This window comes from Oryza glaberrima, chromosome 4 (assembly GCF_000147395.1).
Source record: "Oryza glaberrima chromosome 4, OglaRS2, whole genome shotgun sequence".
NCBI classification, from domain to species: Eukaryota; Viridiplantae; Streptophyta; class Magnoliopsida; order Poales; family Poaceae; genus Oryza; species Oryza glaberrima.
In genome coordinates this window covers 5,201,597-5,222,179 of record NC_068329.1, presented here as the reverse complement: position 1 = coordinate 5,222,179, position 20,583 = coordinate 5,201,597, and the positions used below count along the sequence as shown (strand labels likewise).

The window sequence follows — 20,583 nt, the reverse complement described above, 5'->3', positions numbered from 1 at the left end:
GCGTTGCTAATTGGCGCGCGACGCCGCCGGCGCGCGTGCCAGCTGCCCCTCGCCCACAAAGCTCATCGTCTTTTTTTTTCTCCTTTAATCGCGTTTTTTTCTTTCGTTTTTTTGCGATTTTTTGTGGTTTTTTTCGTTTTTTTCTGATTACTTTTTTTAATCTTTAGCACACCTATTTTTTAAAAAATGTTTTGAGTTGAAAGTTTTTAAATCTTAACTTGAAAATTTTTAAATCTGATTTGAAAGTATTCAAATCTCGAGTTGAAAGTTTTCGAATCTGAGTTGAAAGTTTTCAAATCTCGAGTCGAAAGTTTTCAAATCTCAAGTTGAAAGTTTTTAAATCTGAGTCGAAAGTTTTCATATTTTTTCAAATCTTAACTTAAAAATTATTAAATTTGTACTTGAAAGTTTTCAAATCTCGAGTTGAAAGTTTTTGAATCCGATTTGAAAGTTTTCGAATCTGAGTTGAAAGTTTTTGAATCTCGAGTTGAAATTTTTAAATCTCGAGTTGAAAGTTTTCAAATATGAGTTGAAAGTTTTCAATTCAAAGTTGAAAGTTTTCAAGTCGGAGTTGAAAGTATTCAAATCTGGGTTGAAAGTTTACACATATATGGAAAAATTCGCCTATTGGGCCATGTGGGCCGGCGCGTACGCGCCAATTAAGATTCCTGCTCTTGAAATCAGCGGATAGCCATAGCCACGGGAGGGGATGAAGTTAGCGCATGCGCATGAAGGCATGAGACAACAGGAGCGCTGCAGGTGGGAGCATCAGAGCTTTGCTTTTGCTTTATTCCCTATCCTACCCCTGATAGATGAACGGCTGGATTTAAATGTACAAAGTACTGGACCGGAGCAATGCTCTATATTTCTAATTAATCAAAACCTGACTAACACAGCATTTGACAATATTTATGGAGCAACGATTTAATTTCTTTACTATTGTATCCGTAGGATGGAGAAGATGTGGTACTGGACCCACTTGATCACCCATAGAAATGCTACAAGGAATTCCTTAATATTTTACATTTGTGAGTAAAACACTGATCCGTATTTAAATAGATTTTTTTATTCCCTGTGCTTGATGCATACACGAGGATTTAATAATTAATACAAGGGACAATTGCTTATTTGACTTTGTTCTGGAGCCTAACTATCAATTTGACCTTATTTTTTCGGGTTTGTTTATTTAACCCTATTTTACAAAATCAAAGTTTCCGTCTGATCCTGTTTTTACTCCACCATTAGAACTTCATTTCAAAAAAAAATAAAATTACAACACCATAGTGACCAAAATACCCCCAACACTAAACATCGCTATGTCCCTATCCCATACCAATTCCGACCCCTCATCCAGTCCCGACTCTCAACCTCCTCGCTTGGGTTTTCATCATCGGTGGCGGTGGCTGCACGCGGAGAGGAAAGGACCAGCGGTGGTAGCGGAAGAAGCGGCGGTGGGAGCTGTGACCGGTTGGCTAGGGTGGAGGGAGCGGCGTCGGCCGCCACACGCGGAGGAAGGGTGCGGTGGCGGCAGAGACGGCCGGCTGGCTGGGGTGGAGGAAGCAGTTGCGGGAGGGGCCGTGCGCGGAGGGAGCAGCAGCTGCGGCCGTGCGTGGAGGTGGGAGTGGCGGCGGCCGTGCGCCGAGGGAAGGAGTGGCGGCTGGCCGGGGTGGAGGGAGCAGTGGCGGCAGCGGCTGTGCGCGGAGGGAGCGGCGGCTGCGGCCGTCCATGGAGGTGGGAGTGGCAGTGGCCGTGCGCCGAGGGAGGGAGCGGCCACAGCGGCTTCTGCGCTCGGTGAGAAGGAAGGAGTGCCGTCGGTTGCTGCCGTGCTCGGAGCAGAGGGAGGGAGGGAGTAGGGGCCGCTGCTGCGCTCGGAATAGAGGAAGGGAGTGGCTGCAGCGGTAGCTGTGCTTGCTTGACTGCTTCACGGCTGCGTTGGACTGCATCCTGACCCCAGCACCTCACCTCATCTCTTTGACTACTGCTGTGCTCTTGCTTTAATTTGGGATGGACAAAATGGAAGAAACGATGTTAAAATTTTGTATATGAATTATAGTTGCGTCAATTTTTTTAAAAATTAAAGTCAAATTTATCATACTGAACCTAAATTTATTAAATTGAAATCAGATCTGTCAAAATTATCTCAAATCTATCAAGGCTGTCAAATTCTTTACAAATATGTTAGGAAGGTCCAAACAAAAAATGCTTCATATAATAGGGTCAAATGAGCAAGGGTAAAAAAGACAAGTCGCCAATCAGTTAAAACCGTTATCTTGCCAACACAAAATAGGGTTAGCATTTATCTTCAATTTTAAAAAGTGAGGTCAAATGAGCAAACCTAAAAAAGTATGCCCCTTAATACAAACTCAATCCAATTGTTTGAACAATGCCTGCAGGTACTACTATATAAACGGCAGGAAAAAGAAGAAACAAAGGGAGAAGTTGATCAGTAAAAAGTGGCCAGTAATATATGATAATACATGGTAGCTGAGAAACTATATCAAAATGTTTAGTATATCTACTAGTGTGCTCTAGCATATCATGTTACATAGTCGACAATTAGGAAACTCAAATTGAATCAGTCAAAATTGCAAATACGTCATTGATGACTTGCTCTCCAGTATATACAACGTACATAGAGAGAAAGAAAGAATCATTTTCACAGGCAGCTGGCCTTGCTACACCGCCTGTAGAAAACATTTCCATATGTGTCTGCGCTTAGGATGTCCGTCCATGAAAAACTTCTCGTCAGGTGGCTGGTCACCCGCTTGTGGAAATGGTTCATTTCCGTAGGTCTTCAGTTACAGGCAGCGTGACCAACCACATGTAAAATCCATTTTTAGTCACCTTCAGACATTAGTAGTGTAATCAACATCTGCTAACGTGGCAGTTGCTCACAAGACCCTTGAAATGATAGCAAGGAAAGCATGTATGATAGCTTGTTAGATACAAGTTTTTTGTAGTAATCAGGGTAATCAGTATCTGTTGTCGCCTTGTATACCAGACTATCTTCCATATCCTCCATCTCCCTCGACAGGCGAGCCTCACCAGCAACTTGTGCATATTTGGAAACTTCGAGGAACATTTCCCTCACGAGAAGTACCACCATTTTTTCATTGTAAGTACTAACAATTTTATCCATACGCTCTGGATTGGCCTCCACCTTGTCCATCTCCATCACGAGAGTGATCTCCATTTTCTCAATCGTCAATGCGTAGAGAGCATTGCCATTTGCTCTTTGGCTTTCAGAATCAGTGAGGCACGTCAGCATAGCACTGCGTGCCATAAGGTTTTTATAGTACACGGGAACAATGATCTGCCTACATATCATCGTCACCATTTCCTTCCCGAGGCGAATGTTCATCTTCTCCATCTCCATTGCCAAACGGACCTGGCCGTGAGCTCGAGCATGGTTGGAACAACTCTTGCACATGTTACTTACAAGTTGTTCCACCAGTTGTTTATTGTTAGTGGGACCGTTTATCAGCCCAGAAAGGTTGGCCTCCATGTTCTCTATCACCAATGTGAGCTTGTGCCTCATGCCGGCATCTCGAGTACTGCCACCGGAACCTTCAGGAGATAATACCCTCACAAGACGATCCACCAGCTTTATATAGTAATTGGGATCAAATATCTCCCTCAGCAGATTGGCTTCCATCTCCTCCAACTCTTTGGTGAGGCTCTCCTCCATCAAAGTGGTGTATCCAGGATGTTCAAGGTGGGCATTTGAGATCTATGTACACAATAAAGTTTTTTTTTTAAAAAAAATATTAGTTTTGTTGATTTAAAATATGCAAACCATTTATTAAAACAATATGAGTAAAATGTTTGTTTTACATAATGTAATACAATTAATATCAGACCTTTGCAACACGAGATATCATAGCCATCTGTGGTTAAAGCGTGTGGAAAAAAATAATAATGAACTTTTCCATGTTGACATAAGATCTATTGGATGCATCTTTTTAGGGAATACTATATGTTAGCAAACCATATTAAGATAAAAATGGAAAAGAGGAGGACAATATAGCATGAAGAGAAGTGGTACGATTGGAACCCATGAACTACTGCATATTAGATTCACCAAGTAATCAACAAGACAATTAAGCTAACTACATTTTCGAGTACCTTTGAATGTTGAAAGACCCGCCTCTGCGCCGTCTTCGCTAACTCCTTCCTTTCTCTAAGAACTTTCTCGGCTGCTTGTTTGTACTCATAAACTTTCAGGAGCATCTCCCATGGGAGGCGTTGTTCCAGTTTTTCGTTGTAACTGGGATCAGCCCTCTCCACATACTGCAGGTTGCCATTTATCTTCTCCATCACTCTCAAAATGATGTCCTGCATCGTCTCCATCTCCCTGGAGAGGCGTCCCACAAGTTTCTGATCATAGTTGGGGTCAGTGATTCTAGTGATGATTTTGACGGCAGCGACACGGGCAATGCTAGCCACTACATCGTCATTGTTTTCTCCATCAATTCCATTCCAGATAACCTCTACTTGATTGTTGAGTTTCTCATCCACCGTGTTTGGTGTTGGAAGACACCTGACATGAACTGTGAACAACTTGAAGATATTGTCATGGTCGTCCTCACGGACATTATCCATGTAGAACAGGAAGTTCTTCACTGAAGTGGCATGAAGGGCACCGACCATGATGGTAGACTTCCTGGCATTGTCGATCATAAATGACTCAAATTGGCCACACTCAATGGTAGACAATGCTACACCAGGAGATCTTGAGCTGCTGCATATCATGTCTACCTCTGTACCAAGGACAATGATGGAGGTAATTTTGTTCATGCAGGATATGAAGGCCTCTGTGATCAAGTTGCGGTCATCGTAAAGCAAGTCATACATGCCATTGGATCTGCTTGCTATGTTGTACATGGCCCTGACATTGTGCATTCCATTGAAGCCGAAGGTGTGGATATTGTAGTTGGTACTTAGTGCTTCCATGCAGATGGAATTGTCATGGTTGTCAGAAATGACAATGATGACTCCCATACGATCCTTCTCTTCTTGTGGCCGATTATCTAGCATCTACACCCACGCGTCATTACATATACAAACTAATTGTTTTTTTTTTCATATTGACAGAAAAAAGGTTAATGATTTTTTAAATGATAATATGTATCTGCATCCTAGCACCACATGGTATTGTCATAATATTTTGATTGTCATAAACTTACGCACAGAGTTGTTAAGGTGTTTTTCGATTTCTATACTAACTAGTATGATAGGCCTGTTCTTTATACGGCACGATCTACTTCAATGTGTAAAGAATCAGGATATTATTTTGGCCCATATCATCCTAACCTCTTTTCGGTTTCATCTTCGATTGAGTACTGTTGTTCCTTATATAGACCTACTAAATGCTACGTTTCATTACCTATGATTGTTATACGATACTATTGCAACATATTTCACCTTTTTTTACCTTGTCGAATAAGATGGTGTCATGTATGTTCTTCAAAGCAACTGGCAATTGAACTAAGACATTGGTTGTGTAAAGCAAATAAAAATGATCTCTAGCTACCAGATTGGTTGTGTAAAGCAAATTATGGTGCACAGTGATGTTTAAATCTCTCTCCGGTAGTTAATACATGTATGGCATATTTGTTGAAAGCAAAAAATGATACAAAATACCCCAGCCTTCCTTAGAAAGATTGCATGCTGAAGATTTTCGTGTAGTCACTTATAGATTTTTCAACGGGCTGCAATCAGGTGAAGGTGAAGTTTACAATTCAATTCTAGCTCTCAAGCTATTGCTTGTGGTGTTAGCCAGGAGCTAGCTGCTGCTGCTACTTGTCTGATATTGGTTTCATCTTCTTGTAAAAATATAAATGATGCATCTTTGTAACTACGTGTACCAATACCCATACATAAGGACCTAATATGGACCCCATTACGAAGCAACTGCTACAAGCATGCTCAAGTTGGACACAAATAACTTATAGTTTTGTTGGATTTATACATGATAGTCCCATAAGCAAACATACCACTATTCATGCGATACCACATATACACACATCAATGCACCACCTAATGCACCCTCAAAGAGACATAGACCAACAACCCATTCTTTCTTACTAAAAATTTATTTAAAGCCCACTTGCGTCAAAATGCATTTCTCTCTTTTTGTCATGAACAATTGAAGCTGTAGCAATTTTTTAGTTGTTAGATTAATGTACTACTTACTAGAGTCTTTATTGATGATTTACATAGTGGTTCATTAGAGATTTTAGATTAGTAAGGATAATAATATTTAATTAGAAGGGCCAGACAGATTTTGGCTACTTTTTTTGGTAGTAAAATGTATTTATTTTGAAGAAATTAAGTCAAAGAAACATTGTATCTTTAAGGTTACAGCACATAGAGCTAGCATACCTGAATGGCATTAGTCAGCAATACTTTCGACAGCTTGCAGGTGATGCCATCTGCAGCAGCTGGCGCTGATCGTGCAGTTGTGGAGTTTGCGTGTTGGCTTGCAGGGAATGTCGGAGTGGGAAGGGACGAGTTGACGGAGCTGATATGGATGCAATTCCTTGCGAGCTTCACGGTGTTCTTGAGCTTCTCCCTTCAGGTCTGCAGTACACAAGGGGAATGTTACACACACATATAGATACATACAATCACATTTATAACTTGCAGTAACTCACATGCATGTCTATTCATTTCATGGGGGGTGAAACAAAATCAATGTTTCTAGCTTTACAATTTTAAAATATGTATTCTGATTTGTATATACTATAAAAATGGAAATTGTACTAAAGATATATAGTACGCATTGAAGTTCAACGAAGAAAAAAAATGGCAAACATGGACTATGTACTAGAGTTGCAATTTTTTAGTATTATGTTGTGCTTGTTTAGGTGGCTGGAAAAAAAGAAATGAAGTCATATAACGATAAATAGTGATGGCTGTTGTAGCTCACGTGACATTTGTATTGATCTCAAAGTGCGGATATATACTGTGGCAGAACCGCAATGTGTCCACTCAACCAACTTATACAATTAGGGTTGAGAGAGGAGTGCTATTTTTCTCATCTACCTCTAAAATAGTTAAATTTTGTTAGAGTTAAATGGGCTAGGCCAATTTAATCTTAGCAAATTTTATGGGTCCACAATTAATGTTAAAAAATTAATATCACATTGGAAATCAACGAGAAGAAACCTCAACTGAAATATATAGGCTACTATTGGAGAGCACTTGTTGAGTAGTTAAGATGGTGTGGGACTGCCACACGCACACGCACCGAGCCGAGCTAGCAGGGCCGAGGCATGGCGTGGCGTGCAGGGACGACGGGGTTGCCTGCCTCCCTAAAGTTACGTTTTGTTTTGATGAACAAAGAAGTAGCCAATGGGATTAACAAAGGTGTAATCGACGGGCGACGTTACTTTAGTAACAGGCAGAGCGGTCAATTGGGATTAATCTATCCCGAAACTTCTCTCTCTCGTGCACGTGTTATCTTCCACCTCCAGGTTAGATAGAGAACACAATTCATTATCTTTCTCCATCGTTTCTCTAGAGACACTCTCTGCTTCTCTGTTCCTGTGCTTCCTCTACATTATCTGGTTTCACTACTGGAGAAGTGATCTTCGCCAGGTCAGTCGATTTCCACAATAGTCCCGATTATTTTTAGTCCCAGTTAAAATTTTTTGATACCAACCAGGACTAAAGATCATTTTTAGTCCCGGCTCAACAAGTTGTCGGGTCAATGGCAGACCCCAATTATTTTTAGTCCCGGTTGGTATAAACAACCCCGATTTTTTGATACCAACAGGGACTAGATACCGAAGCCGCACGCGCATGCCTTGATCAGATCGCTCGTCCTTATCTATTATCGCGCCTCGTTCTCTCTCACAGCTCTAAGTCTCTAACTCATCCACTCCTCCTCTAGCTAACTCCTCCGATCCACTGCCCTCTCGACCCCTCCTCCTCCCTTCCCATCTCTCCTCCCTCGATCTACTCCCTCCGGCCTCTCGATCTGACGGCGGCGGTGGCGGGCTACGGTGGCGGTGGCGGTGGCGGGCAGGAGACGGCGGCAGCGGGCAGCGAGCGGTGGCAGCGCGTGAAGGGGGAAGCGGCGTGCGGCAGCGGGGGGTGGCGGCCGAAGGGGGTGGCGGCGCTGGGCGTCAGGCGGCGGGAGGCGGGTGGGAGGCGGGGGGCGGCAGCGGTGCCCTCCCCTCCGCCGGATCTGGTGGGAGGGGCGACTACAAGCGGTGGTGGGCTTGTGATGTATGTGTGGATTTTGTGGTGGATGTGTGGATTTGTGATGTATGTGTGAATTTGTGGTGGATTTGTGATGTATGTGTGAATTTGTGCTGTCAATGTTCGATTTTGTGATGTTGATCCATGTAATTTTGGTGTGAAATCAATATGCAAAGAACAATGAAAAAGAAAAAGAGAAGAATAAGGATTAGAGAGCCTAGCGCTACCGCTTTTGTTCCGGTTGGTAACTCTAACCGGGAATAAAGATTTCCATCATTATTTCCGGTTGGTAACACCAACCGGGAATAAAGATCAATCTTTAATCCCGGTTATTTTAACCGGGACTAAAGATGGGTATCTTTAGTCCTGGATTCATGGTCGTGGTTGCAAAACCGGGATTATAGAGGGGATTACCAACCGGGAGTGATGCCCCTTTCTCCAACAGTGTTTTGAGCACTTGCACACATGAGTGTTCGGAACGAGTAGGCCTCTGGAACTCCGTTCGGTTGAGTCCCTGCATGGGTAGGCAGACAATTTGGGAGCGCATTCTCGCGCGACTGCTCTCCGCACTGCATCGGCTTTTTCCTCTACATCAACATGTCCACCAGTACCTGGAAAGGTGACAACGACAATGACAACGGAGGCAACTACACTAATACTGCCTCACCCAGTACTGGAGTGTTCATCGGGTATGTCACTTTTATTACTTTAGTGTTAAACATGGTTTTCTTGTTATTAACATGTTCATGTTTAGCATCACTGGATCATCCGTTTATTCACATGTCATGTTTAGCATCCTATTTTTCTGGATTAAAATATGCCGAATCATTACTATATTTCCAATAGATTTGATAGTAAACACATTATGTACTGTAAAATATAAGAACTCTTTATTTTAGAAAATAAAATCGTATATCGGTGGTGAAAATGGAAAAAACATCATACTCATATATAGATATATATGAACACCATCATGGTGATATCTATTACTGTATTACCAGTATTATCACTACAAGTGATGATATGAACAGTTGATTTATAACTAAGTATAAAAATATTCTAGTATCAGCAGTTGAGGTGATGACACAAACATATATGATTTATTCGATTCGAAAAGATAAAATGTCCAGGTTAAATTCTACTACCAGAGCCCTATTATATATTTATAATAGGTCATATGTTATATATATGTAATAATTCCATACCTGCATGGCATGTTTAGTCGATTTCTTGGCCACAAGGTTTATGAAGGACTGTATCTTGGTAAAGGTTTGTTCCCTCCCTTGATCTGACATTTCCAAGAGGGATGATGCTCCATTCTTGGTTAGAGAGGATTGGACGGGTATGATTGCAAGACGGTCCTTGTGTTTAAGGTTATCCAAGATGACACCCGTGGCCTCGCTAAGAATCTACAGCCTTTCCCGAGCTTTCCCCTCCATCTCTATGGCTTGACAGCCTACGTCGAGTACGACGACCAAGTCGACAAATGGGGTCTTCTGCTTGGCCAACCCGGTTTCTGGCACCTTGACACGTGCCAGCACCGCGACACCATGTTTTTGCCTGTTCTGATCTGCCAAATTTGTGCCACCCAGCCGCTTTGCATTTATTTCCAGCTGCACTGGAACATCGTTGGTTGCTTGCCTGTCAATGAATAGCGGTGGCAGAGGCAACTGCCACCGTTGGTGTGACAGCCACGACAGCATGTACTCCTTCCACAAGTAGTCGTTGTACAGCCGTATCTCCATCTCTTGTATCTCCGCAGCAAGCCTGGAAATGGCGATGGCCTTCCAGTCCACTTTGGCATACAACTTGTTGCTCCTGGTCATCGTCCACCATCCACGCAGCTCGTTTGCGGCCGCATGGCGCTGCTCCCAATCCTGATTATCATTTGCAGAGATACGATCCGCAACTTTGATAGCCTCGAGCCGCACCATCTCTGCCATCGCATCCTCGTGGATGGCCACAACAACGTTTTCAGCCAATGATGATTGCAGCTGGTTGTTGTTCTTGACATTTTCAACTTTCAACAGATTGGGCACCTGATCAAGAAAGAGTGTGGCTTGGCCCTTATTGCGAATGTTGACGATGTAGTTGGTGGTTGCCACACTATTAGCAGCTGGGTCTGGGTGAGCATTGGCCCAAATGGTGATGGCCTTCTTGTCAGAGGAGATGAAGTAGCTAACCAGAGGGGCTTGAATGGAGGACAGAACCACATTTTTCTCCTCGCACACGAGCTTCATCTCTATCGGCATAGAGGAGGTGATCCTCCTGATGGTGGTGCGGAAGGCATCAGTTGTGTTGCCATGCTCGTCATCCAAGATGGCATAGGTGCAGTCGCAGCTACTAGCAACGATGTTGTGCATGGTCCTCGCGTTGTGAAAGTTACGAAAGCTGAAGGCGTGGACCGAGGGAAACCTCCAGGGTTGGAGAAGGGATTCGACGGGGGCCACGCCAACATCGCTTGTGTTGGAGATAACAATGATGTGTCCAGTACGATTCTCCTTATCATCTTGCCCATGGCCAAACAAGATCTACCTCCGCATGTACATACAAACACAATAATTATGAGAAGGTACCAAAAAATTAGTATAAAATTTAGTACCTCACAGTACCTATGTAGTAAGAGGTACCAAATTTATAATAGAAAAAGTGGTACCTCCTCGAAGACTGTAAAAATGCTCCAATAGTTATACAAGATATGAGTCCAAGAAATTAGATTCCACTGGAGAGTCAAGAGCTAAAAAGGTAACTAATACATGGCATACGAATTGGGGGTTCACGGTGCACAGGCACCAGGATTTGAAAGACCCAAATTCTGCTCGAATTTGAACATATATTTTGGATTTTCATCCTCTTGGTATATATAGCTAAGTATTATTAATTTTTTAACAAGAAAACAAGTTTCACTAGCTCTTCTCTTATAGTTTTGCTAATTACTCTATGTCCCAATATAGGAGTAGTTGTCATTGTATAGTTTAGATTAATACTTAACACATGAAGAAAATATAGTACCGCTTATTGACTGGTGTGTACTGTTGGGACTTAAGAGTGGGTTGCTGTTGGTGGTAGAATGTGGAAAATTAATTTTGAATGGGTGGTGATTGATTGACGACTGTAAAGAGACAACTATTTTGAGACAAATTTTGAATTCTAACGAGATAACTATTTCGGGGTGGAGGTAGTATATATTTACATAAATATGGCACCAAGGTTATATGTTTCAATTTAGTTCCAACTTCGTTTGTACTAGTTAGTAAAAGAATTAAGTACAAACTAGTACTCGATTTAAATCATTGTGCTTGGGCACCAAGTCACCCTAAGTAATTTGTAAATACCCCAATTCAGCTCCAATTTGTTGCGGCACGTACCTAGCATCAAATATTAATCCAAAAAGGCATATAATGGTTCAAATTCAGTTAAAACTTGTTGTGAACAAAGAATCTTATTTCATAATCTGAATGAAGTATGGTAAGTATATGTACCGATTCAGCCGAGAGCAGTGATGCCGCTAACGTGTTTACTCCATCTATTTTTTCTTCAAAGGTGTCACTTTTGATCACCATCGTAGAAAGAGCGGAGGCCGCTTCCCTGCTCTCGGCGGCAGACACCAGCGCTAACGACGGTTGAACGGGGAGAATCGCTAGGCGGTCATCGTCCCCAAGCGTCTCGGCGACTATGCTCACAGCCTCTACGAGCAGCTTCATGCAGTTCTTGGGTACCTTCCAGTCACTGCGCACATGGAGGACGACGACGAGATCCACGGGCTTGCGTTGCACTGAAGATATTCCGGATGGCACCGTGATGCTCACCATCACGGGGATGTCGTCGTCGACCTTCGCGTAGGCTCTCGCCGGTGGTAGCTTGCATTTCGAGAGGAAGAAATGAATTGACTGAGCTGCTTCATGTTCAGTAGAACTTGTATGCTACAGTATTGATGTATAACAGTAAGTCAAAAGAATCAATTACCTGATTCATTTCCATCGTGCTGTCCGATGAGCATCCAAGGTGCAGGCCGGCTACCTAATAATTAATTAAGACGACATAATAAGCATCTGAATACGCCCTTGATTTGTGCTGGGGATGCCTGATAGATGGGTGTGTTAGAGCACCCGCAATAGTAAAGTAAGGTGCACTCTATAAAACATGTATATCTCAGCAATAGACTCGATTAATAGTAAACCACCTTAATAGTATGTTTACATTGGTATCTATAGCTCTCTCATGCATTGCCTCGTTTTTCTCTATAGACTATCTCTAAGTTAGTAGATAGCTTTGCTCTCTCTCTTCATTTAATACCTTCTAAATAGGAAAAAATGCTGATATGGATCTCTTGTAGAGAGCATATAGAGAGCATATGAATCTCTTGTAGAGAGTATATAGAGACTGAATATATGTATACTGAAAGCACACGGCTTCTCTACTTTCCCTTTCCGCTTTTTCTTTGGAGCATATGCTTATCCTGTTTGTTGCATTACTTTTATAGATTGCTTTGGAGGCTTTGCATCTTTTGCTAGCTATTCTCAACTTTTACACTTTATATATTTATAAAATGAAAAAGATAGGGAGGGGGCAACATACTCCTGCATTATTTTAGATATTTAAATGTGACGGATGGAGTAGTATTTGATTCCAATTCAAGCCTGCGTAACTTTTTTTTATTGTGAGGAAAAACAAAGCTGTGGCTTTTCTTAAAATTAAAATACAGCAGCTATTAACTAAAAAACAGCATAGAGATTAAAGTTTTGCATTTGTCTAATTCCTTGTGGGCTGTTGAACTTTGCCTAATTCCTCTCATCGTATCTTACTATACCCATTAATTTCTAAAACTTGACATGCAAGTGTGCAATATCATCACCCACTAGTAATTATTATACAGAGTAAATCACATGCAAATATGTCACATCATCACCCACTAGCAATTATTATCTAGAGTATTTTAAATATCATACACACGGCATCATTTACAATTTTCGTTGTATTTTTGAACTCAATATGCAAGCAATATCAAATCATTAACTTCATATCATTTTTACATTATCTAAACATATATATCCACCATTTCTAAAATGTATAACACGCATTCATCCATATATCCCGCAGCAAAACGCAAAATATCAACTAGTACTCGCAATGTTATGAGTGAAGTCCATATTAGCCTTCTTAACTATCATGTTTGTCTGAAAAAGCGCCCCATAACTTTAAAACCGAATAAAATACGCCAATGAATTCCTAATACCGTTTACTTTAGCCTCACTCAAAATCAGCATGGTTTTGGCCATTTGGCATTGAGTTAGCAGTCTAATCAGTAAAAAAAACCTAGGAGTATATAAAAATGGCAGAAGCATGTAGGAGTAGGACTACATTTGGGACCCACTAGAAGAATAAATAAAAATAAAAGGTCATCTTCTTCCTCCAGTGGAGCTCTTTGCTTCTCTCCACTTACTGCTACAGGGATACAAGCAATTAACCACCATCAAGTCCACTATAGGGAACAGAGAATATTGATGAATCTCACCGCTGATCACAACTAGAACCTGCATGCCACACTGCATCCATGGGGTGGATTTGAAGCTGCAACTAATCACGTACAGCAACTACTTCCTACCTCCTCGATCTAGCAAAGCAAAGCAGGAGTTACTGTCGCACTCTATCTCCTCCGACATAGATTCGTCCTGTATGTGTGTAAGAGAAGTGCGCATATATAAGTAAAAGAGGCGTAACTGCAGAAATACATTTTTAGTAGCTAGTGTGCAAGTATACTAGAGCTCTCAATAGATAAGGCAGAGACTTGGGCAGTGTTTGGCGCCGAGGTTTCTAACATTCACTATCTCTTTTTCATGTATATGTTTCTCAAACTGTTGAACGGTGCGACTTTTTTTTAAAAAAGAAAGATATAGGAAAGTTGTTTTAAAAATAATATTAATTTATTTTTTAAATTTATTTGAGCTAATACTCAATTAAAAATGCGCTAATGGATCGACCCGTTTTGCTTGCTGGGGAGTGGAGCTCTGGAAAACTAAAGATATAAGGCAGTCAAGCGGCAGGGGGAAAAGAACTTACGCCACCCTGCCCTACCAGCAGAGCAAGGGTTCTTCTCCTAGTTTGCAACTTTCACCCTTAGACTCCAGAACCAACACTCCAACAGCTAACAAAAGCGACAAGATTATGTAGTGCACCACTATCTAGCAAGGTACCGAAGATCGAGAGGATGACTGGAGTTCGTATTGAAGAAGCCTTGATGCAGTAGAAGACAATCCATGCAACAATCGCAAGGAAACTTGGAGTAAACCTTCATCTGTCAAGAAGGTGATTCTCACATAAACCGTAATAGCACTTAGAAGAAATTATTTCCATTTGGTTAGGTCTATCTCACTAATGAAAGAAATGTAGCCAAAGTGTCAAACCACTTTGCAGGACTCCGATCCGAGAAAAGAATAACACTAGATTGAAGCATAGGTTTTGGGTTAAATCTAACAACCCAATACTTGAGAGTATCACTAGGGAGTAGGAGCACCTACAACACCATAACAAGCTCGTCACCGAGCATCAGGTACGGCCATGGCCTATGTCACCATGATTACCTTCTCCATCCACCCAGCCATAGGACTACCAGTCCACCACCCGGCCGGCAGCTAGGTTGAAGTTGGGGCTACACAGGGAGTAGTACGAGAGCAGTTGGCGTCGGCATCCGTGGTCGCCGGCGGCAGCCATGCTGCAGAGTAGAGTTTGGAGTAGCCATTAGCAGAGGTAGGTGAAGAGGAGCTAATTAAGGCCCCATTTGGCTGGAATCTAAACTCCAACTTCTAGCTCTAAACTCCCACTTCAATGGGAGCCGGCTCCAGTGGGAGTTGGGGACAAGCTGAAGAGAGAAGAGTTAAGGAGAGGGAAGAGTACCGTAGTTTTGGTTCACATTAGTGGTCTGCGCATGCTGAGAATAAAGTCTAGCTTAAATCAAGCTCTTAAATAATCTGGTAGTACAGTTTTCCCAGGTTAATAAAATTTCTCAGTATTATCAAAGCATGTACAATATATATCAAATCGTTGTTTAGATAAACTTTCCTAACATTTAGTAATTTCAGAACATAATATAGCGTATGGAATATGCTACACGGATGATTGATTGATTGCAGCCGAATTTAATTTAATTGGTCATTGATCAGCTCAGGCAAGTCTCTCTCAATCCCCTGTTGATAGTTTATGGTAATTTTATCTATGCTAAAAGTATATTTTAAAAACTATTATTCCAAATGTAGTGTTAAGGCCAAAATAATTCAAAGTAACTGTGGGTAAAGTGGTATGAGCAAGCCTAGTGCTAAAATAAACCTTCGTCATTTATGCTTGTGTCCAAAGTGAAGACTATGGAGAACTAATAATTATTAAATCTATTCAATGTTATGAGTATAGTTTAGTTTTATAAATTCCTTTCCCTTTGACAAAATATACATACAATTGGTAACAGTGTACGATATAAGTGTAGTATATAGGTTATCATATTATTAATCACTCGATCCATATTTTAAACATACTATTTATTATTGACTTGCTCAATACGAAAGTTGTCACCTTACTGTGTAACCCTATATAGGTTTCATGAGTTACAAGTATAAGACATTGAAAATATGGCTATAACACTTGATGTCAAAATTAAAGGTAGTTTTTAGCTATTTGTATAATCGTTCTCTGATGTGGCAAAACAATAATTTGTTTAATATTAATTCATAATCTGAAACATTGATCTTTTGGGTTAAAATTGTGGAGTGTGATACTCGCCCATCTCCAATGCTTTGTTTTTCACAACTACATGTCCAGATAGCTATATAGCAAATGCAATAGTACCTTTCTATTACATGTAAGTAATACTATGTACATTGAACAAGGTAGGTTATCAAAAGTAGCGAATACGAATAACAAGGTGGTTATCAAAAGTAGCGATTTCTAATAACGAGGTAGGTTATCAAAAGTAGGTAATATAGCAGTTAATTCAGATAGAACTATGAACACACACAAAAAAAGTAGCTAAGTTCAACTGTCCTTTGCCTCACGTGCTCTAAGTTCAACTGTGTTAGCTCATCAGACAAAACATGTCGAACTTGCATGTACTACCGCGCCTGGAAGGCTGCGTTCGAGACTGCCGTATGACTCAAAGTGGCTGATTAGTCATTAGCGGTATGATTAATTAAGGATTAACAAACACACAGCTCTAATAGATTGATGTTATGTGTGTATGTGGTGTGCATATGATCGATGCGCACTAGATACTCACTCTAGATTTATCAACAACACAAACCATAATAGTTTTGTGTCATAAAAAAATAACGGAATTGCTATATTTGTGTCGCCACAATTTTGTTCATTTTATAGGAAGGTAGCCCGTGCATTTGCGCGCGCGGGCAATCATGTTAGACTGTATTTGAGAAACTTATAAAGGTATAATATTAACCGAAACTTATAATAGATCATTTGTCTTGTTTAGATTATTTGAGCATATTTAGAAAAAAAATCATGAAGTAATCAAAATATTTTCTCTAATTAAAGGCACTCGATTTTTTATGTAGTGGCTCAGACTATTTTTATTTCAGCTAGTTACTATTGCTTATGTAGTGTGCGTTTAATTTAACAATACATGTTTCAAAACATGTCATGTTGTTGAATTATTTATTTTTATTTTGGTAATTTGAATATGTAATTTTTATTTGATTCTATTGATTTAATTTAGCTATGCATGTTTGTAGAATGATTCATTATGACATAATATTTATTGTCAATTCTTTAAGATATTTAGATGGTGTGCAAAATGCACAGGTGGACTGGCATATGTATAATGTATCTTATACATTGTTAGTTTAATTGAAAGAGAGAAGAGTTAGATATAAATCGGACATGTAGCTTTTAAAAAATTATAGCTGTTTCAACATTTTAGCAGCTAAAAAGTAAGCAATGGGAAGGCAGTGATATATCTGCATGTGAGAGGGAGGAGGAGGTGGAGGGAGTTTATTATTCTAAATAATTTAAGTGAAAACATATTATAAGTTGGTCCATTTCTCTCAGAATTTCTTTTGTTGTTTCTATAGTTTTTAAGGCATAACATGTGTCGGCTTAAGACTTTTTTAAAAAAAATAGATCTGATGAAAATAATGAATCCATCGAGTTAAGTTGAATTATTTTTGTAATTTTTAAGACGTGATGCTTGGTTAAGAATCATCGGTTATATGAATAAAAGTGCTAAACGTATGCTTATAATTACAATATTTTTTTATCGGTTATAGTTGTTTAGCTGTTATTACTTTATTAATAACTAAAAATAAAATAAAAGCTTTAATGATTAATTAAAATCTATTTTTTTACTCGTATGTACCTACAGTATATACATAGTTGATATTAAACATATGAACACTATAAATATTTCTTTTAAAAGGAGCACACTACAAATCTAATAATCTAATAATGTTTTTTAACTTTTTATTATGATAGAATGGGGGGCTAATTATTTTTGAATATTATTCAAAGTTATGTTCATTTTATTTTTATTAGATCTAATTTATTTTTTATCAAGTTATATACGATGATAAAACATAAATTATATTTTTTATAATTCTATAATCCTTAAATGGCACGCAAAAGTCAGAAAATTTAGCCCTAACTAATGTTTCTGCTCTAAGTTGAATTAAAGTGGATATGAGTTTCATGATTTAGATATTATATTTGCTTAATTGTTTAACATAAAATTTTTGTTTTTCTAAAAACGTGAAAATAGGAGAATAAATAGGTGAAAAAGAGGTGAAAGAATTCAGAAGGGAGGAACAGCGTACGTACGTACGTATATGAACGTATATGCCATCAGGCCTAGGTGGGCCCGGATATGAGGAGATGATTCTTTTTTAAATCTAATGTTTATAAATAATGGGTCCACCAAATTTAATGAAAACCAACGGCTAGATGTTTTGGTTTTTTAAATAATTTCTTTAATTTATCAGAGTGCCACATGGCGACTAAGGAGTGTTTATAGGATGCCACATGTCAGCTTAAGAGCGGTTGTAGGAAGTTTAATGGACTTTAAGTATATAAATATATAATAGATAGATAGATCTCAGATCATCCACTGCTGCATTGAGATTTACATGTTGCAGTCGATTATCTTTAAGATTCGTGCTAGTATTCTCTTTTAACTTCGAGATTAAACTATATCAATTATGGATAAATTGCTCATACTAATTACATCGTACTTATAGTATAATTACATACATCCATATGTAATTTTAGGATTTAAAATTACATTGTAAATATACTAAAATTACATATGTAATTTAGTAAAACCGACTATTTTTGATGAAAAATATGACGCTATGAATATAGCTACACCCTTACCGTATGCACACTTGTACATTTTCAGCGGGAGAAACGAAATGGGAATTGTTAGTGTGTTGATGGGCCTTGGGAATGAATGGGCGGTGCAAGCTCTGGTCCTTTTCAGCTTCACGCTGCAAGTCACCCTTCTCTCGCTTGCTTGGATCCGTCGGCACAGCATCGCCATCATGCCAAAGCTGGTCCTATGGGTGGCGTACCAGCTAGCCGACTCCACCGCGCTCTTCACCCTAGGCCACATGGCCATCAGCAGCAGGTCGAGGGAGGAGCAGCCGCTCATGGCGTTCTGGGCACCGTTTCTCATCCTACATCTCGGCGGTCAGGACAACATCACCGCCTACTCCTTCGAGGACAATCGGCTGTGGCTGCGCCACCTGCAGACTCTCGTCGTGCAGGTGATGGGTGCTTCGTATGTTCTCTACAAGTACATGCCCGGCAAGGAGACCCTGGTCATGGCGGCCGCCGAGCTCATCTTTGTGGTGGGCATTCTGAAGTACGGCGAGAGGATATGGGCCCTCCGGGAAGCCACCTTCGACAATATAGCCAGGTGTTTGGACCAGCAGGAGGATTATGCCAGCGCTCGCGAACGCGAAGGCGACGATCTTCTCCGGCATGTTTTAGAAGGAAGGACCTCCATGGACGAGGAGAACGTTCTGATTGGAGCCCATGGCCTGCTGGACATTTGCCGAGGGCTGTTCATCGGCTCGCGTGGTGGGAGGCGTGGCTACCTCAGGCATGTCCTCCTGTCCTTCCAAATGTATGGCCGTCTTGATAAGCTGATGGAGATGGAGTTGTTCCTCATGTATGACATCCTCTACACCAAGGCCACCGTGATCCACACATGGATCGGGTGCTGCATCCGTGTCATCGCGCTTGCCGCCACGGTGACCGCCGCGCTCCTCTTCCTGCTCAGCAGCAAAACGGGCACAGCAGGAAAGATCTCGCCGTGACATACGTCTTGTTGGCCGGGGCCTTGCTCCTGGAAATGATATCCATGGTGAGGGCAGTCTTGTCCACCTGGACGGTCGTCTTCTTGTACAAGCTGAAATGGTATTGGCTCTATGGCGAGGTTCTCTCCATCCGCCGTGTTTTCAGGGTGGCTACACACAGGAGGTGGTCCGGCACAGTTGGCCAGCACAACTTCCTCTGGGCCAGCGCCAATGCCGTCGACGCCAGCGCCGCCGCGGAAGCGAAAGAGGAACCGCCGGCCAGCGAACCCACGGGTTACTACTGCTTGGACACAATGGACCGTTGCTGCTGGCACCGCACCAAGCTATCAGACTCAACCAAGGAGCAGATAATGAGGAAGATACTAGAGATGCACGAGAACAGACAGGAAATCGGGTCTCAACCTGGCGTGCGCGCGTTCAAAGCTCTCGGCCTGGACGGCAGCCTCGGCTGGAGGACCATCCAAGACATCGGCTTCGAGGATAGTATCATGGCGTGGCATCTCGCCAGTGACATCTGCCTCTTCAGTGACCGCAGCAACAAGCTGGATTTGCACGAGGGGGTGGCGGTTCTGTCCAACTACATGATGTTCCTCCTCGTGCACCGCCGGTACGTACATGCTGCCAGGCCCCGTGCGTCGCACGCGGTACGAGCAGGTGCGCGACGATCTCAACAAGTTTATGCATCGAAAGGGCCGCGCTCACTCGCCGCAGGACTTGTTCGTGTGGGCTCTTCGCAGGGGCCTCCATGATCATCTCAACTCCGACGATCCTCCGGCGCAGTACGACACCGGAGTAAGACTTGCCGCCGTGCTCTACCACCGGTTGGACAGGCTTGATATCATCTTTGGGGTGTGGGTGGAGATGCTGTGCTACGTTGCTTGCAACTGCAGCAGAGAGTCTCATGCCAGGCAGCTTAGCAGCGGCGGTGAACTCGTCACCATTGTCTGGCTTATGGCGAGGCTCGTCGACATGTCTTGAAACTTTTCATCCTCATAGGCTCAGACTATATTCATCGTACATAGAGATAATTAAGAATCCTTCTGTTTCTAGCACTAGCAACTTC

At 41.4% G+C, this 20,583-nt stretch overlaps 1 protein-coding gene and 1 pseudogene across 1 annotated transcript; one reads left to right on the top strand and one right to left on the bottom strand.

The window, feature by feature from the left end:
- Positions 1 to 2,468: 2,468 nt before the first annotated feature.
- Positions 2,469 to 14,798, bottom strand: LOC127770238 (uncharacterized; annotated as a pseudogene).
- Positions 14,799 to 18,579: 3,781 nt separating this feature from the next.
- Positions 18,580 to 19,520, top strand: LOC127770237 (uncharacterized). Its single transcript, XM_052295903.1, has one exon. The coding sequence runs from the start codon at positions 18,612 to 18,614 to the stop codon at positions 19,518 to 19,520; it is 909 nt and encodes a 302-aa protein (XP_052151863.1). The 5' UTR covers positions 18,580 to 18,611.
- Positions 19,521 to 20,583: the final 1,063 nt, after the last annotated feature.

Excerpts from the sequence above, each read along its gene's own strand:
- LOC127770237 (XM_052295903.1), top strand. The coding sequence starts at position 18,612 with ATGGGAATTGTTAGTGTGTTGATGGGCCTTGGGAATGAATGGGCGGTG.